Genomic DNA, 20,840 nt, shown 5'->3' on the forward strand with positions numbered 1-20,840 from the left:
TTTCAGTACATATTCACAGAGAGGGGAGCATTTCAGTACATATTCACAGAGAGGAGAGCATTTCAGTACATATTCACAGAGAGGAGAGCATTTCAGTACATATTCACAGAGAGGAGAGCATTTCAGTACATATTCACAGAGAGGAGAGCATTTCAGTACATATTCACAGAGAGGAGAGCATTTCAGTACATATTCACAGAGAGGAGAGCATTTCAGTACATATTCACAGAGAGGAGAGCATTTCAGTACATATTCATAGAGAGGACAGTATTTCAGAACACATTCACAGAGAGGAGAGCATTTCAGATCATTCATAGAGAGGAGAGCATTTCAGGACACATTCTAAGAGAGAAGAGCACATCAGATCAGACAAGAGAGAAAATGTCAGAACAAAACAATCATTTAAAGATCTAAAACTTTGTTACAGAAACCAAAATGGTCTCATTTAGAAATCTAAATGGTCACAAAACTTTAAATTCTGATTCTGATTGTTTCTTTTGCAGAACTTCTGCTTGCAAAAGTTTTACAAGAGCAGTGAACTTTTTTCATTCACTCACCTTTTTGATGAACTTCTCGACAATCTGGACGACGTGCTTATACAACTACAAAGAGAACAGAGGACATTTTCTCACTGCACATTTTCTACACGAATCGCTTTTCATCACAAAAAGAGTCCATTCTATAACTCATTAATGACAGGGCAATTGTGACTGACACATATACACACAACTATAACTACCCTCTCTTACTGTTCTGACAATAAAACGATGAGCAACGCAAGAGCGGACATCGGCAGTAAATATCCTCCGCGCAAACATCCGTGCTTCTCCCCATCCATCCTCTACCCCGCGCTATCGCTTACCTTAATAGCTTTTATGGCCGACTTCGTTATCGAAATCATCTTCGCTCGGGAAATCGGCGGCTTCATGTCCATCAAGGAGAACAACTGCGGGGGAAGGAAAAAAGACAAATAAAACTCAGCCCGTTGTGTGAAGCCCATCCGGTATGCTTCGAGCGATAGCGCTTTCGTGTTTGTGCCGCGTCTAGCTTCCGTCGTCAAACAGCGTGAGGACTTGCGGAAAGTGAAGACCTAAATAATGACCTCGGTTTTTAGCATCAATGCACAAACGGTCGGTTTCTGCGCTTGTTCGTAGCCACCCCCTCACGTGCACTTGTGGCAGGTTCATACATCAGCCTAAGTATTGCTATGGGCTGTGAACTGGACCTTATGTGTTCTTGCCTATGAATAACTGTACATAATGAGCATTGTACCTTATCAGACCTGTGTTTTGTAGTTGTTCCAAGTGACCTTCAGTATTCACTGTTGTAAGTCACTTTGGATAAGCATTTCCTAATTAAGCAGGAAAACTCAGGAACAGTCACATCCCTGACAAAGACAACTGAAGGAAGTACAGCCACGTGTGTTACGCATGATGTCACACACAACCTAAGCACAATGATATTCGCCACAGTAGACCCCAAAGGAAGGCAGCAATGCAAGCTAAGAGATGTCAAACTTCAGTGGCTTAAGTGACCAATGATCGTCTTAGAAGGATAACAAAGGTAACAATATACATCTTCATACATATCTTCTCAGGGAGTTAACAGTATTATCTGTTACAATACCAATGAAGAGCACAAATGTACCCCATTCTTGTTGTGATGAATGCTAACTTAGCCTACGCTGCTAAAGAGAATGAGAATGACATCTGATAAGCCAAGACAAATGTTACAAAGCAAATTGGCTGCAGACAGTGGCGCATCGGGGAACATGAACCAAAGTCCACTGTAATGCCAGCAGTTGTACAAAGCACGCAGAGCCACAGCTCACACCAGCGGGGCTCCAGTTGCCACACAGTAATGGGAAAACGGGTAGAGTGGGGGGGGGGGGGGGGAAACAGAAGGACCGAAATGGCGAAGTGACAACTGGGGTTTCATGTGTAGCTCCCCACCAGCGACTGAGGATGCATGACACCAGGATGAGTCACGTCGCCACGGCGAAAAAGTAGCTGAGGTCATATTCCGTGTTTATCCAGGGACAGACAGAGACCCAGATACAATTACAGGACGCTTTCAAACGAGGAGCTACTCTCTTACGCACACGTAATGCATCACGCACAGGTTTTAGACCCGGGGTGTCAGACTGCTGTCATTAAGGGCCACAGCGTCTGCAGAGTTTCTGCAGTTTTCATTCAATCGGCAGCCAGTTAAGGAAACCCAAATTGTGGACTCTTCGGCCAATCAGTGACAAGCACAGAAATCCTGGAACACACTGAAAACTAGCAGCCCTCTAAAACTGGGGGCAAGATCACACAGTCAGTCAAACACAAAGAAAGGAACACACACGCGCGCGCACACACACACACACACACACACCACATTTAGCTCAACAGTGGTCATAATAAAGAAGCAAAAGGTAACTGTGTGCACTTGTTCACTGTCACACACACCTCTGTTAGCTCAACAGTGGTCATAAAACCAATACTTGGTCATTTTGCTCCATCTCTCACTCTCATTTCAGGTCAATATAAATTGTATTTAAGCCCTTTTAACCCTTTTTAACATAACAGCTTAAAATAGTTTGATCCTAAATGAAGAACACTGGTTTTATTATATATTCATTTTTTAAGTCCGAACGACGATCAACAGTCTCCTATCAGAGCTTCCCAACACTCTTTCTAGGAACACACTGTTTGGCCTGTGGTTAATTCAATCCCCAGCTACATAAAACAACCTCCCCGGAACTGGCTAATAGGCTAATTCTCAACAACCCTGTCTCACCATTTCAGCTAGGCCTATCTTACACTGCTCTATTTTATTTGAGCTGCTGAGGAAGAATAACTTGTCCATCCTATAAGTGAATGAATGAAAGAATTTGTTCATGCATGCATGCATGCAACCAAAATAATTTAATGGGAGTTGAGAGAGAATACGTGTGTAGAGCAAGTTTTCCGATCATACTACGCCTAAACGTCAGGCAATGCTAGAAGCGTCTAACACCGTTCAGTAATCTAAGTATTACGACTAAGCCTAAATTTCCTGGTTTTTAATCCGTAATAGCAGGTGATCCCAGCACAAGCGATGACAAAGCAAAGGAGAATTCTGATCTTTGAACATCCTTATTTTAAATCGCTTGCGGTCTAATCATCAAACTAATATACAAGTTGTCCCTTTCTTGTAAAGGAAACTTAAGCAAAACAAATAACAGTTGTCCAACAATCTCTTTACTTACCAAGTCTATAATATACTCAACGTTGATATATCTGTGTGTGTGCATGTGCGTGCGTGTGTGTGGGTGTTTCATTGAAAGCATATTACATACACAAGCTATAATGCATTGCCTATTGGAAACTCATTAATAAAACAGCTGTCTTTGACTGTTTCTTGGAACCAATTAACCTGCAAGCAAGTTAAGGTTAGAAACCGAACCCATGGAAAGTAATAACGGTTGTTATTCTATGTGTTAGATTGAATATAGAATACGAAATACGAAAATAATGTCGTTCGGTTACATTCACAAGAACTACTTTATCTACTTTAATCGGAAAGAGGCCTACGAGGGAGAGCCAGTTTTACTACGTGTCAAATTTGGGGTGTCACATCAAAGGGCACTTGCGGACACCCCATGAACTCTCCACTATAGCAGCTATCTTGCTATAATTCCTAATTTTAACAGCTAGCAACACCAATAACACATTATTGAAACACCAAGACTTTAAGACGCTAAACATAGCCAACAAAAACACACAAACTCTCGCCCACACATATACACAAACAGATATTGAGCCCCGACGAGGAAGTACCACTTCTATCCCCGCGCATTGCCTACTTCAGCTAGCTGCTAGCTAACTTTAGCTTACTAGCTACCTTGGTAACGATGCACAGTGCCAGAGGAGTTGCGCTCCCCGCACATAGAAATGTTGGAAATATTGCTTATTTCTAAGATCCCCGAGTTGAAGCTCTATCCAACCATTGCAATGCACGAAGTAGTTCACCTGAAACTATTTACGTTGCAGCAGCTTTCCAATGACACCTCGTTAGTTACACACCCACACTGAACCTGGTTAGCTGGCTGGCTAGCAGCTAGCTAGCTTTTTTTGGGAGACCAGCACGTCAAAGCTACCTACAGTGGGCCAAGCCAGACACTATTGCGTGGTTTTGCATGCACTAAACACGCACAAAATAATCCAGGGTTTCCACGGGGTGCGGAAAGCACACGCCAAAGTGTCCTTATGCTATCACTTTCGCAGCATGAGTGCATTTTCAGCCTGCGGCCTGAAAGCAACACTACTCCACGGCCTCCACAAGTGCAGAATCGGACAGCCGAGTTCACATGACGGGAACCGCCACGGTTCCAGTAGTTTTCCAGGCCCCCGTCGCCCACAAAGACAGGCTTACCTCCTGGTTGAAAGCGTTGACAGCGTCCATTGTCTCCCGTCTCTACGACTTTGCCCTGTACCGTCCAGCACTCTGATATTAGCAATGTTTATCTCCGGATAGGCCGGTCTAACATGTCCGCTTCCAGCAGTTGCAAGCATCAGACGGTCGGCGGGTATGGAGCCGAGCGCGGAGCAGGATGGGATTGCTACAATCTCCCAGATCTCCGCAGTGTGGCAGTGTTGTCTGAGATTTCCTTCATGAAACATTGGCAATGTTATTGAGTATGTCTGATGTTACTGTGTTGCATCCCTCAGTTTGTTTGCAACACAACGTAGTGTTTTGGCAAATAACGCAAATGTATATGTCCAGATGGCATCCGCTACATTAACTGTTCTAAATAAATAAATAAATAAATAAATATTACTTTTAGGCGGCGTTAGTTATTTTTGAGCAGAAGAATTAACTAATTTATGCTATATTTATTATATTTAATTTGTCATTTGAAAGTCCATGAATAAAAAAGTAAAATATAGTATAGGACATTAAAAAATAAGTTAGTAATAATTAAGTACCTATGTAAATCATACAAACAATAACAAGTGTTAGTTGTGTAGGCTGCTTGATCAAAATTAGCAACATTTTCCGTTCATTTTAATAAAAAGGTATCGGGACAATCAACAGCTTGCCGATAATTGCGCTTGCATTGTAAATAACGGCCACTAGGTGGTGTGTCGTTCCGGTTTTTCAATGTTTTGACAGTTCCATGTTCACCTCGTGCAAGCTGTTTTCACGTTGTATAAACAATGAACATATCCGTCATTTCGTACGAAAAAAAAATCGAGAGAAAAGTGTGTTCTTATGTGCAGAAAAATCTAAAGAGTGTAGACCCTCTCATGAAAGCAGTGAAAGAGAATGTTAATTATCTCACTGCGGGATGTATGACTCACCATCAGCCTGTACGAGGACAATGAGAACGGCACAGTCAGTTCTCTACAGTAACCCGTTTCTCACATCCCTCCATCGCAAAGAACAGTGAAAAGGTTCGCTTTGTTAATTATTACTGTGCTCTTAATGCTCTGGCTCGTCAGCTGGCAACTGGCGAATTCGATTGATCGCACACGTCGCAACGCCCGTCCTTTAAATGTGCGCATTTCAGGAGAGTGACCGTTGTCTTTTGTTATCTTTCCAGTATTTTAACTGATTGTTGTTGTGCGGAGGAGAACATCTCCTCGTAGGTGGTTCTATTCTCACCACCGACGTTACTGTAGCTATGTAATTTCACACTTTCCGATGCAGCCAGACGAATGTTACCTGCCAATGAACTGCACAGCCGCGTGCCACATTAGGAATAAAATAACAGAAATTAATTAATTCATTATTTTTATGTAGGCTATGCATTTAAGCGTTAAAATGTTGACAACAATATGACTGCAAAATACTGCACATTTCAACAATAACACGTATAATATGCAACCACCTGTAACCGATATGTGTTAACGTGGGAAAACATGCTTATTTTATGTATATTACATAAACATTTATTTTTAAAATGTTTCGTAGGATAGATACTGTATCTGAGGTCTGTCTGGGCATATTTAAAGTCAAAAGTATACTGCATTGGTCAGGTCTATTTATTCCGCAAATCAGATACACTAAGGAGCTGATTAAGAACAAACAGAACAGATAAAGCGTCTGATCCTCGGGATCTTGAAATGTCAGAAGTCACGCGCGACCACTGAGGATGAAGAGGAAAGTTTCCCCTGTACTTTGGCTTTTCATTGTTGTCTTCGCTGTTGCTGAGCTGATCTGGCGGGGTCGGTCGGAGGCGGCGCTTGGGTGATTTATAAGCACGAGGTGCGAGCGCATTCGCTCACGCTGAAGTCCGTATTCGGATTACAGCCTACCGCAACCGCGCAGTGAGGTGGAGCTTTGCGCTTCAAACTAGAAACCCCTGCCTGCAGTGCCGCCGCGAAACAGTCACTTCTTTCAACTGCGAGTACAGTGCGCGACACCAGCAGTGGTGCGTTAGGAAAAGTGTTCACGTGCGTTTTTCTTTAGGACCTCGCGTTGGTCTGAAGTTTTATACTACCACTATAACATAAGGGATTCTGTTAATTATACTAAAAGGCAGTTTTTTAATTTCCGATAGAACAACCGTTTTCAACTTTCCGTCTCAGCGACGAATGGTACAGTTACATAACACTTTGCCTCGGGAAGTTATGCGTACAGTTTGAATTGGAAGCTTGCCAAGAACAGGTGGGCATATGTTGCGCTGCTCGTTAAGTATATTGACTTAGCCGTTGGGATTCATACCGAGAATACTTTGCTTCAGATGTCCGTTGCTGACAGAACTGATTGCATTTCAGCTCGCGCAGGGCGACCTGCTGGCCATTGTTTTTCTCAGAACGCACTATCGCAGAAGTAAACTGTACGGAGTCGTAAGGTACTGTAATCGGGATGCCTGCAGCGGACAGAGAGATGGTCATTGACGGTACTCGGCTTTTTGGGTTCAAACCGACAGCCTGTGTGGCGGAGAACGTAGCACCGCCGCCCCTGAATGGCTCCACGTCGGGGGACAAACTTCGCAATTTTTACCACACCAAGAGGGTTGGGAATTATCTGATTGGAAGGAAGCTTGGAGAGGGCTCCTTCGCCAAAGTTCGCGAGGGTCTGCACGCAATGACCGGGGAAAAGGTACGTCTGTGCTCGATCTGCATGCTATACGTGGGGGAGAAACTGGCTTTTTTTTGTGTTTTTCGTGTTGAGCATCTTTCCGCCAGTGTCCTTGGTAGCGCTTGTGGAGCAAGCAAGTAAAAGTTGTTACAGATAAAACAATAACTATGTTATTTGTGCAGTTTGATTTAGAACCTCTATATTAACATTCATGCATATACATATTTTTTCTTTTGTGACTTTTTGATAGCCTACTTCTAAGTGGGTGTGTGAAGCTGATGAATACAGTTCATTTGTATGATTTCCTCGTTTGTTATTAGTCATTTCCGTAAGTTTGAAACACGTCATTCCTAGTATTTCACCACCTTTTATTGTAAAATTAGTAGGAAATTTTAAATTTAAAGGGTGTTGACCAGAAGCAACCTGTTTGTGGTGAGGACAACGCAATCCTCGATTAGTCACTCCTTCCTGGACTATTAGGTAACAGTAAGACAATCGGGAGATTATTGAGTCGTCTGAATTAATAACAGATTGCCCCAGAGAGAAAGTGACTGACGTAAATCAGGATAGTAATCGAGAGACTTCTTAATGAAAGCATATTACGCTGCATTGATGAAACTGTAATGCGCATTAATTACTCCCGAGACTGAGTTTTACTGCTGGTCAATATTTGAGTTTCTAGGAGGATTGTTACTCTTCCTACTGTCCTGTGTACCGAGGACACAGGGGCTCCTTCGCTGGAAATGTAAGACAACAGACACTCCCTGATCACACACGCCAGGAGTCGCAGACACGATGCATTTATTCATGGTCCGCGTGCGCGTGGCGCACAGATATTGACCTCCGCAGAAATCTTCTAACGAGGAGCGAGAACCGCCAGCAGTTGCCTCTGCTCCCATTGGTCGAGCGCGCAGTTTGATCCGGTCTGCTATTGGCCGCCGCCTGTCTACTATTGTGCGGAGGATCCGTGGCTCCATTCATTAGCATATGGGAAAACAAGCACTTGTGTTTTTTGTTTTTTTCTTTTTCTTTTTGTGTGTGTGTGTGTGACCTGGAATTCCTATTTAGCATATGAAGGATTAACCCCCCCCCCCTTAACACAGACATCAGTGTCACCACCGCCACGACCGTTAAAAAAGGGAAAGGCTCCCTATTGCTAGGGAGAAGGTAGACACACTTCTCAGGATGATGCAAACCCCAGAAATCAGAAAGCGCCTCATTGTCATGTTTTTAGTCTTTCTCGCTCGCTCTCTCTCTCTCTCTCTCTCTCTCTCGCTCATGCTCAGCACAGATAGGTTTAACCTCACATCACATCACCAGGAACAGGGGGAGTGGGGGGAGGGGGTTGTAGTAAGGGCTTCGTTGCGGGGGGCGGGGGGCGGGGGGTGGGGGTGGGTGAGGGGGTAGCACTTGCTCCTGGGGTCTGTGAACACAGCTAACCCAGTTTTCGCCTCAGCCTCTTTGTCTGAGGGGCGAAGATAAACACGGCGGCAGTCAGATGGAACCCCCCCCCACCCCTCCCCAGTTTCGCGGAGCCCCCCCCCCACGCACCCCCTCCTCGTACCCCCCTTTCCATTGACTGTTGACTGAGGCAGGAAAAACAGAGATGTCTGTACTGACAGCTAAGGGTGCCAGGATGTGAGATTGATATCTGCGGTGACTCCTGACTAGGGAGGGGCTGGGGGGCTGGGGGGCTGGGGGGGTGGGGGGGTCTCGTCTGTTGCCCCCTCCCCCTAAAAGAAAAAAGACTATTGGTTAATGTAACCAATGCAATTATTTGCTCAACTGGAGGTGCATGGCTATTTGCCCGCTGACCTCCATACAGACAGCGATGAAGAATGCTGTCTAGGAAGGGGTGGATCTCAACCAAGGTGGCTCAGACAAAGCCGTAGACTAATTAATGGTGCTCTTCAGACCACCTTTACAGGCTGGGCGAGAGATACTCAATATCACAGGCTGGAACTGCACCTTCAAATCTCTCCCATAAATCAGTTTTTTTTTTTTTTTTTTTTTTTTTAATTAGATTTTTGGCAAAGTCAAAGTAAAATAATAAAAAATACATTCAAATTTATTTCGCATGGCAGTCTCTTGGGCACACGTCAGAGAGCGAACAGCGCTGACACCGTGCAGTCGTGCCAGTTTTTCTTTTTTTTTTTTTTTTTTTTGAGCCCGGAGAAGTGGGAACGTCGCCAGGAGCCGACGGGAGCGGAATTCTTAATGGCGTGGATCTGAGACAAAGAGATGACCTCACGGAGCGTGTCACAGTCGCGCATCCTCGACTGCGCAGGGGCGTTTAGTCAAAGTCCATGAGCCTCTTTAAATAATAATAATAATAATAATAATAATAACAATGATGATGTCAACAATAATAATAATAATGATTATTATTTCAATAATGATAATAATGGCGATGATGATGAGGACAATAATAATAATATTAATAATTATGATGGTGATGTCAATAATAATAATAATAATAATAATAATATTGATAATGGCAGAAGAGAGACTGGGGCCTCCTTTCTGGGTGATTTGCGGGTGATTTGCGGGTGATTGGGATTCTTACATTTGGCGCTGTTGTTCTGAGACCTCCCTTTATAGCGTGTGACAAATGGGCTGCACTAACAGGCCATTTGGGGATTTCACTGGCTGTGAAGGCAGTTTGCTTCAGAATGCTCAAGCACACACACACACACACACACTCACCACATACACACTCACACACACACACACACACACACACTCACCACATACACACAAACACACACACACACACACACACATACACACATGCACACTTACTCTCTCTCACACACACACACCACACACATACACACACTCACACACCCTTCATCCCCCCCCCCCCCCCGGCGTTAACGGTCTCCCCTTGCCCAGCTGCCTGCTGGGTGCTTCTCAGAGCAACTGTGAAACGAGGGGCCGGGAGCTTAACCTTCACCAGGGGGGGTCCAGCGTGTCCTCCTCACCTGTTCCTCCCGGCCAGGCTGTGAACACACACACCTCTGAGCACGGAGAGTTTTCAGTCAATCAGCAGCAAATTCTTGTAGCATTTACTTTTTCAATATGAATAAAAGTTAAGAAAAAAATTAATTAAAAAAAAATTAATAAACAGTCAGGCTACATATTGGTATTACTACACCGTCTCAGCGCTTGAATTGCAGTTGGGACAGCATATTACCATAAACCCAGCACTCGACTGTCTAGACTCATTTTTCATTCTCCCTCTCCATCCCTCTCTCCCCCTCCCCCACCTGCTGTCTCCCCCTCCCTCCCTCCCTCCCTCCCTTCCTCCCTCTCTCCCTCCCTCCTCTCCCTCTCGCAGGTGGCGGTGAAGGTGATCGACAAGCGGAAGGCCAAGAAGGACTCGTACGTGACGAAGAACCTGCGGCGGGAGGGCCAGATCCAGCAGATGATCCGGCACCCCAACATCACGCAGCTGCTGGACGTGCTGGAGACGGAGAACAGCTACTACCTGGTGATGGAGCTGTGCCCCGGGGGCAACCTGATGAGCCGCATCTACGAGCGCAAGCGCCTGGAGGAGCGCGAGGCCCAGAAGTACGTCCGCCAGCTGGTCATGGCCGTGGAGCACCTGCACCGGGCGGGCGTGGTGCACAGGTGAGTCCCTCTCTCTCTCTCTCTATCCCTCTGTGTGTCTGTCTGTCTCTCTCTCTGTGTCTCTCTGTCCTTCTCTCTGTCCCTGTGTGTGTGTGTCTGTCTCTCTCTCTCTCTCTCTGTGTCTGTCTGTCTCTGTCTCTCTTTCCCACTCTCTGTCTGTCTGCCTCGCTCTCTCTTTCTGTGTGTCTGTTTCTTTCTCTCCTTCTCTCTCTGTTCCACTCTCTCCCTCTTTCTCCTTCTCTGTGTCTGTCTGTCTCTGTCTCTCTCCTTTTCTCTCTGTCACTATCTGTGTGTCTGTCTCTCTCCCTCCCTCTCTCTCTGTCTGTCTCTGTTAGTCTCTCTCTCTCCCTCTTTCCATTCAATTCAATTTCAAAGTGCTTTATTGGCATGACAAATATTGGCTCTTGTGTTTCCAAAGTAGAGGTCATAAAATAAAACTACGTGCCATATGGATTATGCTAGATAGATTATAGATCAAACTTTCTTTGTCTCTCTCTCTCTCCTCTCTCTGTCCGGCTGTCTCTCTCTCTGTCTCTCGTGCTTTCTCCATGTATCTCTGTCTCTCCGTCTGTTCCTATTTCTCTCTTTCCCCCAGACACACCTACACGCGTGAATGCCTTCATGCATTCCTGCACAGACAGGACGCGCACTGTAGTAGTGTTCCTGCAGGTGCAACTCAAACGCGTGCCTCGTGTGAGGCGCCAGTTGTAGCCCACAGTGTCGCCTGCACTTTCCAGTGAACAGGGGCGCGTCTATGGCTGCTCTGTCTTACTGGGCCGTGAGGAGGGGGGGAGGGGGGAGGGGGGGGGCGGCGGTGGGGGGAGCGATTTCCCGGTAGAGGGATGAGTCACCGGACTCCGGTGGGGGCTTGCTCAGTATTCCAGGGCTGGTCCGGACAGTCTGGCTCCTGTGACCCCCTATGACAGGACATAATGTGCGCTTTGTGCCATGTCCTTAAAAAAAAAAAAAAAAAAAAAAAAAAAAAAAAAACTGTTCCTGAATTTCGCTCTGCTTAATTTGGGAAATGGACGGCTCGCCATTAATCGGGCCCCCCTCTTTTAAGGACACCAGCAGTCGCCGCTTCTGAGGATGTCTAGAATGTTCCAGCCTAAAAATTAACTGAAATTTAAATGAACGTACATAAGAATTTATTCTTAACTGCTGATGCTTATTGGCCAAGATTATCGCCTGATGTGCAGAAATAAAAGCTTGTGATTTGCTACTGCCGGACAATTATGAAGACTTTGCAGTTTAAAAAAATTGAAATGAGTTAGCAGGAGCTTAGCTAAGGGCTTGTAAATGAGTCTGTTGTCTTAAGGGAGGCCTTAAGTGATCAATCTTTACTGGATTAAATTAACCGTAAATTGAATGTTTCTTTGCAGAGACCTGAAGATCGAAAACCTTCTGCTGGACGAAAACGACAACATCAAGCTGATAGGTAATTCAGCCGCGTAAAAAAATACATCCGCACCCCTCCTATTCACAACACTCGGTTCTTGGCGTTGGTGTGTGAGAATTTCCCTTAAATTGAGGTCATATATCAATAAAATATATATGCATGATTTCCTCGTTTGTTATTAGTCATTTCCGTAAGTTTGAAACAGACGTCATTCCCAGTGTTTCACCACCTTTTATTGTACAATTAGTAGGACATTTTAAATTTAAAGGGTGTTGACCGGAAGCGACCTGTTTGTGACGAGGACAACGCAATCCTCGATTAGTCACTCCTTCCTGGACTATTAGGTAACAGTAAGACAGTCGGTTTGTTAAGATAATTCAAACAGTGAGGATCCCCCGTGATAGTTAGCCTCAGACTGGAACTCACGGCTGTCACCGGAGTCCGTTATCTGCGACAGCAGAGGGGGAGACGCGTTTGCACATGTGGTGGAGTTTTAAGTGCGGGCGGGCGGGTGTCTCATGAATGCTAAATGACCTCTCGCCTTCGCGCCAAGCAATCAGCGCGGATAACGGCCTCATTCGCGGGCCGGCGTCGAGTGTGGCGAACGGGTTTTGTTTAACCGAAGCGCTTTACCCCCCCCGCTGGGGAATTCTGGGATAGGGGTGTGACGCCCCCCCCCCCCCCAACCCCCACCACCCCCTCTCTCAGATGCCCTCGTTTACCCAGCTCTCTCCCCTCCTGTCCCTTCCCTCCCCCCCCCACCCTCCCCCCTCCCTTTCCAGACTTTGGCCTGAGCAACTGCGCGGGGATTCTGGGATACTCGGACCCGTTCAGCACGCAGTGCGGAAGCCCCGCCTACGCGGCGCCCGAGCTCCTGTCCCGGAAGAAGTACGGGCCCAAGGTGGACGTGTGGTCCGTGTGAGTGTCCCCCCGTTCACATTACGTCACATTTTATTTAGCGGACGCTTTTGTCCAAAGCGACGTACGAAAAGTGCATATCATGGTCATTACAACGACTACAAAACACACAGGTTCGAAAAGGCACAGTACTCATATCGTACAGCTATTTATAGCCAAGAACACAGTTCAGTTCACGCTGTGAACATTATTCTGACCAAACTTATGCCAAGTGAAGCTAAGGGGGAAGCACAAGCTACAATATTAGGACAAAATTTACAAATGACAGTAAGTGCTGGAATGGGGGTACATGTAACATGAGCCCCCCGTTTACCCCGAGCGCTAGCCCGACGGCGTAGCGTAGCCTAGCGTAGCGCGACGCTAAAGGAGCCATGTTAGCGACTCCTTAAAGGTTAACGCTGCCTGTCGTACCCCTGAGCAAGTCACTCAACCCGAACTGATTCAGCGCATTAATATACAGGCGTACGTGTGGCTCGTACTGTATGTGAAGAATGGAGGACGTGTGGGTGGCCCCGGGGGTGGAGGGTAAAGATAAATTCCGAAATGCAATGCGCTATCAATCTGCGTACGTGTTTTCGTTTCAAGTTGCGGTTCACGACTATTCAGTGCTTGCTTGTTTTTTTTGGGGTTTTTTTTTGTTGACATCACCTGCAATCAGCTCTGCTGCCTTGCTGTTTAACTCAAACTGCACTGATCCAGCGAGACACAAGTAGAAATTCTGGTTTAGGTCAAATTGGTTCAGACATCAGGCGATGCAAGAAACTGAAATAGAGGTTGCGCGCTTGTTACATAACGTATTTTAAGAAACGCCAACAGTTTTCACGTGGGCTAGAAATGAAGGTTTAACATTTCGATAATGTGGTTTTTGTTGTGAAGTGGTGTGCTGTCCTGCTCTGGCAAGGTCTAACCTGGGCCTTTCTTGCTCTCTTGTGTTCGTATGTGCGTGCATGTGTGTGTGTGTGTGTGTGTGTGTAGAGGGGTGAACATGTACGCCATGCTGACAGGTACTCTTCCCTTCACCGTGGAGCCCTTCAGTCTCCGCGCCCTGCACCAGAAGATGGTGGACAAGGAGATGAACCCTCTGCCCTCTCACCTGTCTCCAGGTACACGCCCCCACACACCTGTTCCCTCCGCAGCGCCAGAGTTCTCCTCGGGTGCACGCTTGCCCGTACACGCTGTTCTGGAACCTTCCGAATGTGTGCGCACTGCGCATCAACCGCGCGGCTTTAAAAAACTTAAGGATCTGTCTGCCGACAGGGAGTACGACCTCGTCTCTGTCAAACATAGAAAAGTCCAGGTGGAGCCCAAGGGTCATCATAAGCGTCATAAGTTTCATGAAAATCCATCCTCTGTGTGTTCAGTTTGTTTAAAATCCACCCTGTTTCGTAGCTCCGGTCCAAATTTCCAGTTGAAAAATCAGATTGCATTGCAGGCATTTAGCAGACGCTCTTATCCTGAGTGACTTGCACTTTTTACATCCATTTATACAGCTGGATATGTACTGAAGCAATGCAGGTTAAGTACCTTGCTCAAGGGTACAACGGCAGTGTCCTACCCAGGGATCGAACCTATGACCTTTAGGCTACAAGACCAGTTCCTTACCCATTATACCACACTGCCGCCCATTGAAGAAGCATTTGGGCGAAATGTTTTAATCCATCTGCTCTGCATCCCGTCTGTCTCTCGCGAGTCGTTTGAACTAAACCGTCGGAACGCTTGAATTTGGTCGCCTCTAACGTCAGGTTCGAGCCACAGTCGTTCCTCCAGCAATGGAGTTTATCGCACTGCGACACGTTAACAGGAACCGCAGAATAAAACGCCACCAACGGATTGGCAGTCATTCGAAGGCTTATGTAACTGCTCATAAAATCTCTGGGTTTTATGAGCTCGGTTGATTTTGACCTCCAGCAGACGTCTGCATTCCTTCGTGTTCTGCATCAGGCCGTTTGCTGCAAAACGTGTCTCGCAATAGTTTACGTTTCAAACTGATTTTTTTTGTGTGTGTCGGTTATTCAAATTAAAAACTGTTTAATATTCTGTATCAGTGTACTTTTTTTCTTCTTCTGCTCGTTTGTATAATTAATGAGCGATCAGGACGCGAGTCAGCAGGAACCGGTTCCAAATAAGTGAACGTGTTGTCGGTGAGCGATGACTGAATGTTCTGTACCGTAGAGTAAAATTTCTCAGTTATATATACTAAATAACAATAGCAGGAATAACCAGTTTTGTACACTTTTTTTTTAATTCTCCACTGTCACACAGGCAGTAAAATAAGAAAATAAGCACGTCTGGAAAACTGTCGGAATCTTTGTCAGCCTTGTTCTTCGCGTGTTATGCAAATATAGTCATGCTATGTAGCCCTGAGGCTGAATGGCACTTTAATTTAGGCAAACGCCGTTGTCTCGTTGAGTGATAAGGCAGGCTTTGCGTGCGTCTGTGCGTGCGCATATTCTTGTATGACAGAAATCAGTACAAGCTCCCCTTCAGGCAAAGTTTGTCTTCCCTAACCAGTGCAGCTATCCAGTGGTGTGACACAGGTCCTAGTGATTAATCGCGTTCCTTCACCGGTGGCAAATTTTCCATATTGCAGCTAAGAACAGGCTGTCACAGGAACCGCGACACGTCCTGTTTCCTGGTTCGCCCGCTCCTCACGTACCCGGCCCTCGAAATAACGAATCAGGGCTTCTGAGGCTAAAGCTTCGAGTCGTTTTCAGAGATTGTGTGTTCGGATTACGCTCTTCGACATCAGCCTGGAAGCAAACGCCGAATCTGCGGCTAAAGAGGCGAATTGCCCATTCCTGTCTCTTTCGTTGGCTGAAAGCGGATTGCCAACTTACTGTGAGTGTGAGCTTGTGTGTGTGTGTGTGTGTGTGTGTGTGTTTTGGTACGCTTCCTATGCAAACAAGTTCATCTGTAACAGGCTGGTGTTAGTTGCCCATTTTTATTGGTTTTTTTTTTGTTTGTATGTTTGGTTTTTTCTTTTGTATGTGTGTAATAGCTTCATTTGTTTGGTGTGTTTGGTCCACAGATGCTGTCAATCTGGTGAAGAAGCTTCTGGAGCCCGACCCCATCAAGCGGCCCAACATCCACCAAGTGATGTCCGACCCCTGGCTGAACCTGGGGAACCCCCAGACGGGAGCACCCTACCTGAACAGGTAAATAGTTCGCTGCTGATGACACATGATAGGCCCACCCGTTTTAGGGTTTATCATCTCCAGCCCCGTTGTGAAAGAGTGAACAGGTTGTGCTAGCCTGAATTAGCAGGGGGAAGGAGTTTTTGGACGCCCCCCCCAACCTGGATCCTGTCTCACCATCTCCGCCCCTCCCCCCTCCCCCCTCCCCCCCTTGCAGAATCCACATAGAGGAGATAAACCACATGGTGCTCCTGCACATGACGGAGAAGATGAGCTACAAGCACAGCGAGGTCCTGAGCGCCGTGCTGACCAACCGGGCCAGCCACACCCTGGCCGTCTACTTCCTGCTCAACAACAAGATGAGGCGGCTGTCCAAGGAGTACAGGGTGAGTGACAGGCCCCAGTACTAAGAGCTGTACCTGAGCTGCAGTCACACCTGGGTCCGATATTTACCTGAAATCGTTCAGCTCTTTAGACCGCTCGCAGCAAGATGGCCAGCATTAATTAAACTCTAACAGAGTACACGTGAGTCCAAGTGTAAGAGTTCATTTTACTGTGCACCAATATCCTGTGTAATTACTGACTTTTTAAAAATGGCCGATATTCTGAACACAACTCTTCTTTCGGATCATAATTACGTACTTGTTTTGGTTAGTAAATTTTTTTGTAAGTTTTTTTTTGTTTTAAGTTTCTTAGGGGCCTGTGGGAGTGTTTTAATATTTGACTGGCCTCCAGAGAGTTCAAAGTATTTGAAATTTATTTTAAATATATGCATATGTTTGGTACCGGGCCCAGGGCTCTACAATGCTCCCATTTTAGGAGCATTTGCTCCTGAAAATTGACATGTGATAACTATAAAAATAATTTAGGAGTACATCTCCTTACTGGGGTGCATTAGTGTGCTTCTAAATTGTTCAACATCAAAGCACAGTGCTAGCATGTTAGCATAGACCCCAGCCCAGGCCTAGCTCAGGTAGCTGTCCCATCGCTTGGGAGTTAGTCTTGGGAGTTAGCAAACTCTATAAGCTAAAAAAAAAAAAATCTCGCAGGCCAGGTCTAGCAGTTCTGCAGTTTAGAGTGTATCTGTGGGGGCTTTATCTCCTGCAGCTCATGGTCCATTAAAAAAAAGAAAAAACTAAAAAAGATTTTGAGCATTGAGCTGTGAAACAAAACAAAGCCTTTAGACAGACCGATGCCATTTTCCGCCCCCTCAATGCGCAGGAGAAGGAGGAGGTGCTGGAGAAGGAGAAGAAGAACGAGCTGTTCCAGACGCACTGGAGGAAGCCCATCGAGAAGATCACCATCCCCCCGAAACAGACGCCCATCTACCTGGCCCTCAGCAAGGCCCCCTCCAAGGACAAGAAGCAGAAAATAGGTCAGTGACCAGGTCGTGTGCAGAAGCACACTCTCTCTCACACACACACACACACACACACGTGCGGACTCACGCACGTTCTCTCAGAATAACGGTCAGAGATTTTTTTTCATCCACAACAACCTACTTACAAAGCACCCCCCCCCCCCCCCCCCCCCCCCCCCCCCCTTATCAAGCATGTTATCGTTGTTGACACGGGACAGCATGAATAGCTTTCCATCTCTAACCAGAAAAGAGCACGTGCAGAAATGACGGCTCGTTAACGAGACGAGCGGCTTGCCGTTTGGTGCTTTTGTGTCTCATTGGCTCTGGGGTGACTGATCGCGACCCGCCCTAAAATGCTGTACCTGTCAGTGGAGGTCCGAGAGCCCATTGTTCATGAGCCGCCCACCCCTGACTGCGGGCTTTCGGTACCGCGGCGTACCCGTCTAAAGGGAAGCCTGTCGCGAAACGGCCCCGTCCTCCAGGGCCTTGGCAGGGCGGAGTCACCCTGTGGGGGACATACTGTGGTTCACGCTGACCCACTTTAGGTTTTGACATAATATACTTTCACAAAAATGTTGGAAAGTAAGGAATTATGCAACGGGTCTTACGCAACCCTTTTTTTTTGTCAGAAATGGTGGAAGGACCAGTTTGGCCTACACCTCTCATTGTGTTGTTCCACATGAAGACATGAGATAGTAGTCATCAGTAACGCTGAAATCCGTTGTTAAGATGACATAATGGGGGCGGGCTCAAACAGAAGGGTCAAAGGTCATCCATTGTTCAGAATTCCAGATGGATGCATTAGATATCGTATGGCTGTTGTTGTGAACGAAATGGTTTATGACATCACAGGGCCCTTCCGGAACAGGCGGGTGAACGGCTCCCCTCTGTCCCCTGTTGCCCCCAGGTCTGCTGCGCTCCCTGGCGGGGGGCAAGGACTCCGGCCTGGGTCCCGGGGGGAGCGTGGCCTCGTCCTCGCTGGAGTACCTGGAGATCCACCCGCTCTTCACCCGCACGCCGCAGCCAATCAGACGGCTGGGGACGCAGCCGCCGCCAATGCCGCCGCGCGAGCAGGGCCTCCACGACATGGACGTGCCCGCCCTGGCTCCGCCCCCAGCGCCCGCCCCCTCGCCCGCTAGCCTGGGCTCCCACTCGTGGGACTCGTTCTGCGGGGAGCCCGTGGAGAAGCCGCCGTCGCCCTGGTACAAGCTGACCAACGGCGCGCTCTCCCCGCCCCGCCACATCTCCGCCTTCCAGCCCGACAGCTCCTACCTGAAGAAGGCCACCATCCCCAGCCCGCCCGTGCTCGTCGCCCCCGCCGCCCAGCCCAGGAAGGCCCCCCCCAAATCCGACTGGACCAGCTCGTCGGACTCCAGCGGCAGCCCCCCCAGCGGCGGCATGGCGGACCCGGAGAGCCCCCAGCACCGGAGCAGGTTCCCCTCCATGGGCATGGGCCAGATCCTCAAGAAGAAGATCCCCCAGCTGGGGTTCAAGTCGGGCCCCTCCCTGGAGATGGACACCCCCGGGGGCCTGCCCCCGTACCACATGCAGACCCTGCTCTGCGCGTCAGGGGCCCTCAAGACCCTCTGCTGATGCATTGTGGGAGAATCTAGAAAGTAGACTGAACGACAGAGTGCCGTGTCCACACGGACCGTTCGCTCGTCGCCCTCCGAAACTCTCCTCTTTTGAGGCAAGACAGGGTAACGTCCCGTGCCCATTCTCTCCTTTTCGGTCCCCCTGATGTGAACCATCAGAAGATTTTTAAAAAGACACTATGGGAGTGACCGCACTTTAGTCTTAGATGCATTGTGCGCACGCTGACGCCTGACACATTGACAGCGTCGGTCTACACGACTCTTGCTCTCCACGGCTTGTAATATGTATTCAGGGATACTAGTTTTTACACAAAATTGTCCTCGTCCCTCTGAAATAGATGCTGCATGCCACCGGTGACCGGGAACGCGGTTAGCGGACTTCCTCCACGTGACATCACCGACCCCGAATGCCTGGGCAGTCCTTTCTCGAGGCCCCATTTCGGGAAGTGTCACGTGTGTTATTATCCTCCTCGCGATATAGCGGACTACTGTGCTTGTGTGACGTTTGTGAATCGTGTCTTCTGTCGTCTCGGTATGGGTCAGGACCGTCAGACTTTTCTTACTCCTCTTTTTAAGAACGAAAGGTGTCTGATCTCTGCAGAAAGCAACGAATGGATTGTCTTGTTTTTTTTTTGTTTTTTTTGGATCTGACTGTTAAAGGATGGGCTGTTCTGCCTAGCAGATGTGTCTGCCCACGGTTTATAGCTTCCATCACGAACCCTACTGGGAAACTGCTGTGTATCGATCGTTATGTGCACCTGTGTGTAAGCAGTACTTTTCTTCTCTTACCGAAAGACGGAACTGCAAACTACTCGACAAATGCTGTACGAACATTTGAAAAGCCTTAACACTATCTCATATGACACAGCCTCTCCAAGGTGAACAAAGTATTTAAGTATGACTGTAACTCCGTAAAACCCTCAAAATCATCTGAAAACATCCAGCATAGTAATAATAGAATTCTTTGCAATATGTATTATGCAATACTTAAGTTAGAAATGTCTTCACATAGAATATTGCCAAAAAAAAAAAAAAATTCCAGAATAAATCTGGTTCTGTGATTTGAATATACATGTTGACACAGTAGATAGGTTTTCTTTTCTGAAGGATGAATGAATTTACTGTGAAGGGTCTCATGGTGATTTGGGTTTTTGAAAAATGTTAATTCCTGCAGTGGTGGTAGTTTTATGATAGTAAAAATGTTTTTCCATCTTTCAGCTGCTTTATATCCACAAAGGGTATTTACGACTGAGATTGAATTTCTTTGTCAGACTTTATATACCAACTGTGCATGCAAAGAGGTTAGACTTTAATATCAACTAACAGTTGTTAGATTAATTGATTTAAGATTTTCTGTGTAACTTTTGTTCACATGAGAAAAATGGGGTTTCTTTTTTTTTTTTAAGAAAAGCTTTTGTAATGAATTACTATGTCTGAGTGTAAAAGTATTTTTTATTCTGTAAATAATATTTAAAATATTTATATTACAAATGAATTTAGAGTTGCCTGGCCTTTATTTTTGTCCAACTTGCATTATTTATGACAGAACTGACATTAAAGATGACCATCAGTTACACTCCCTAGTCCTACACCAAAAACTCTGGCAAGGAACAGACCTTCAGACTGCAGTTGGACCTTTACAGTGCAGTGCACGGTTAATTCAGATTGCCATTTATCTGTCCAGGATTCTGGCAACTGAATCGGATGAAGTCCTTAATGCCTTTGTTTGTAGAACTGTTTGCCATGAT

The 20,840-nt window shown here is 46.7% G+C and overlaps 2 protein-coding genes across 2 annotated transcripts in view; one reads left to right on the top strand and one right to left on the bottom strand.

Moving 5' to 3' along the window:
• The window catches only part of scaf4a (SR-related CTD-associated factor 4a), an 18,009-nt gene extending 13,407 nt beyond the window's left edge, over positions 1–4,602 (bottom strand). The window contains 3 exon segments of the mRNA XM_035433899.1: positions 558–602; positions 863–946; positions 4,399–4,602. Coding sequence (XP_035289790.1) covers positions 558–602; positions 863–946; positions 4,399–4,428 — 159 coding nt within the window. The 5' untranslated portion in view covers positions 4,429–4,602.
• Positions 4,603–6,277: 1,675 nt separating this feature from the next.
• On the top strand, positions 6,278–20,550 carry hunk (hormonally up-regulated Neu-associated kinase). The gene is made up of 9 exons (XM_035432444.1): positions 6,278–7,074; positions 10,394–10,686; positions 12,069–12,124; positions 12,868–13,003; positions 13,979–14,106; positions 16,032–16,158; positions 16,355–16,523; positions 17,359–17,512; positions 18,405–20,550. The coding sequence occupies exons 1-9, from the start codon at positions 6,838–6,840 to the stop codon at positions 19,088–19,090; spliced, it is 1,986 nt and encodes a 661-aa protein (XP_035288335.1). The 5' UTR covers positions 6,278–6,837; the 3' UTR covers positions 19,091–20,550.
• The last annotated feature ends 290 nt before the right edge of the window (positions 20,551–20,840 follow it).

This window comes from Anguilla anguilla, chromosome 9, assembly GCF_013347855.1.
Source record: "Anguilla anguilla isolate fAngAng1 chromosome 9, fAngAng1.pri, whole genome shotgun sequence".
Classification (NCBI taxonomy): domain Eukaryota; kingdom Metazoa; phylum Chordata; class Actinopteri; order Anguilliformes; family Anguillidae; genus Anguilla; species Anguilla anguilla.

Bases quoted from the DNA above. Each gene is read 5' to 3' on its own strand.
- hunk (XM_035432444.1), top strand. From the start codon at position 6,838: ATGCCTGCAGCGGACAGAGAGATGGTCATTGACGGTACTCGGCTTTTT. The intron at 14,107-16,031 runs GTACACGCCCCC...TTTGGTCCACAG, and splicing joins GCCCTCTCACCTGTCTCCAG to ATGCTGTCAATCTGGTGAAG. The intron at 16,524-17,358 runs GTGAGTGACAGG...CTCAATGCGCAG, and splicing joins GGCTGTCCAAGGAGTACAGG to GAGAAGGAGGAGGTGCTGGA.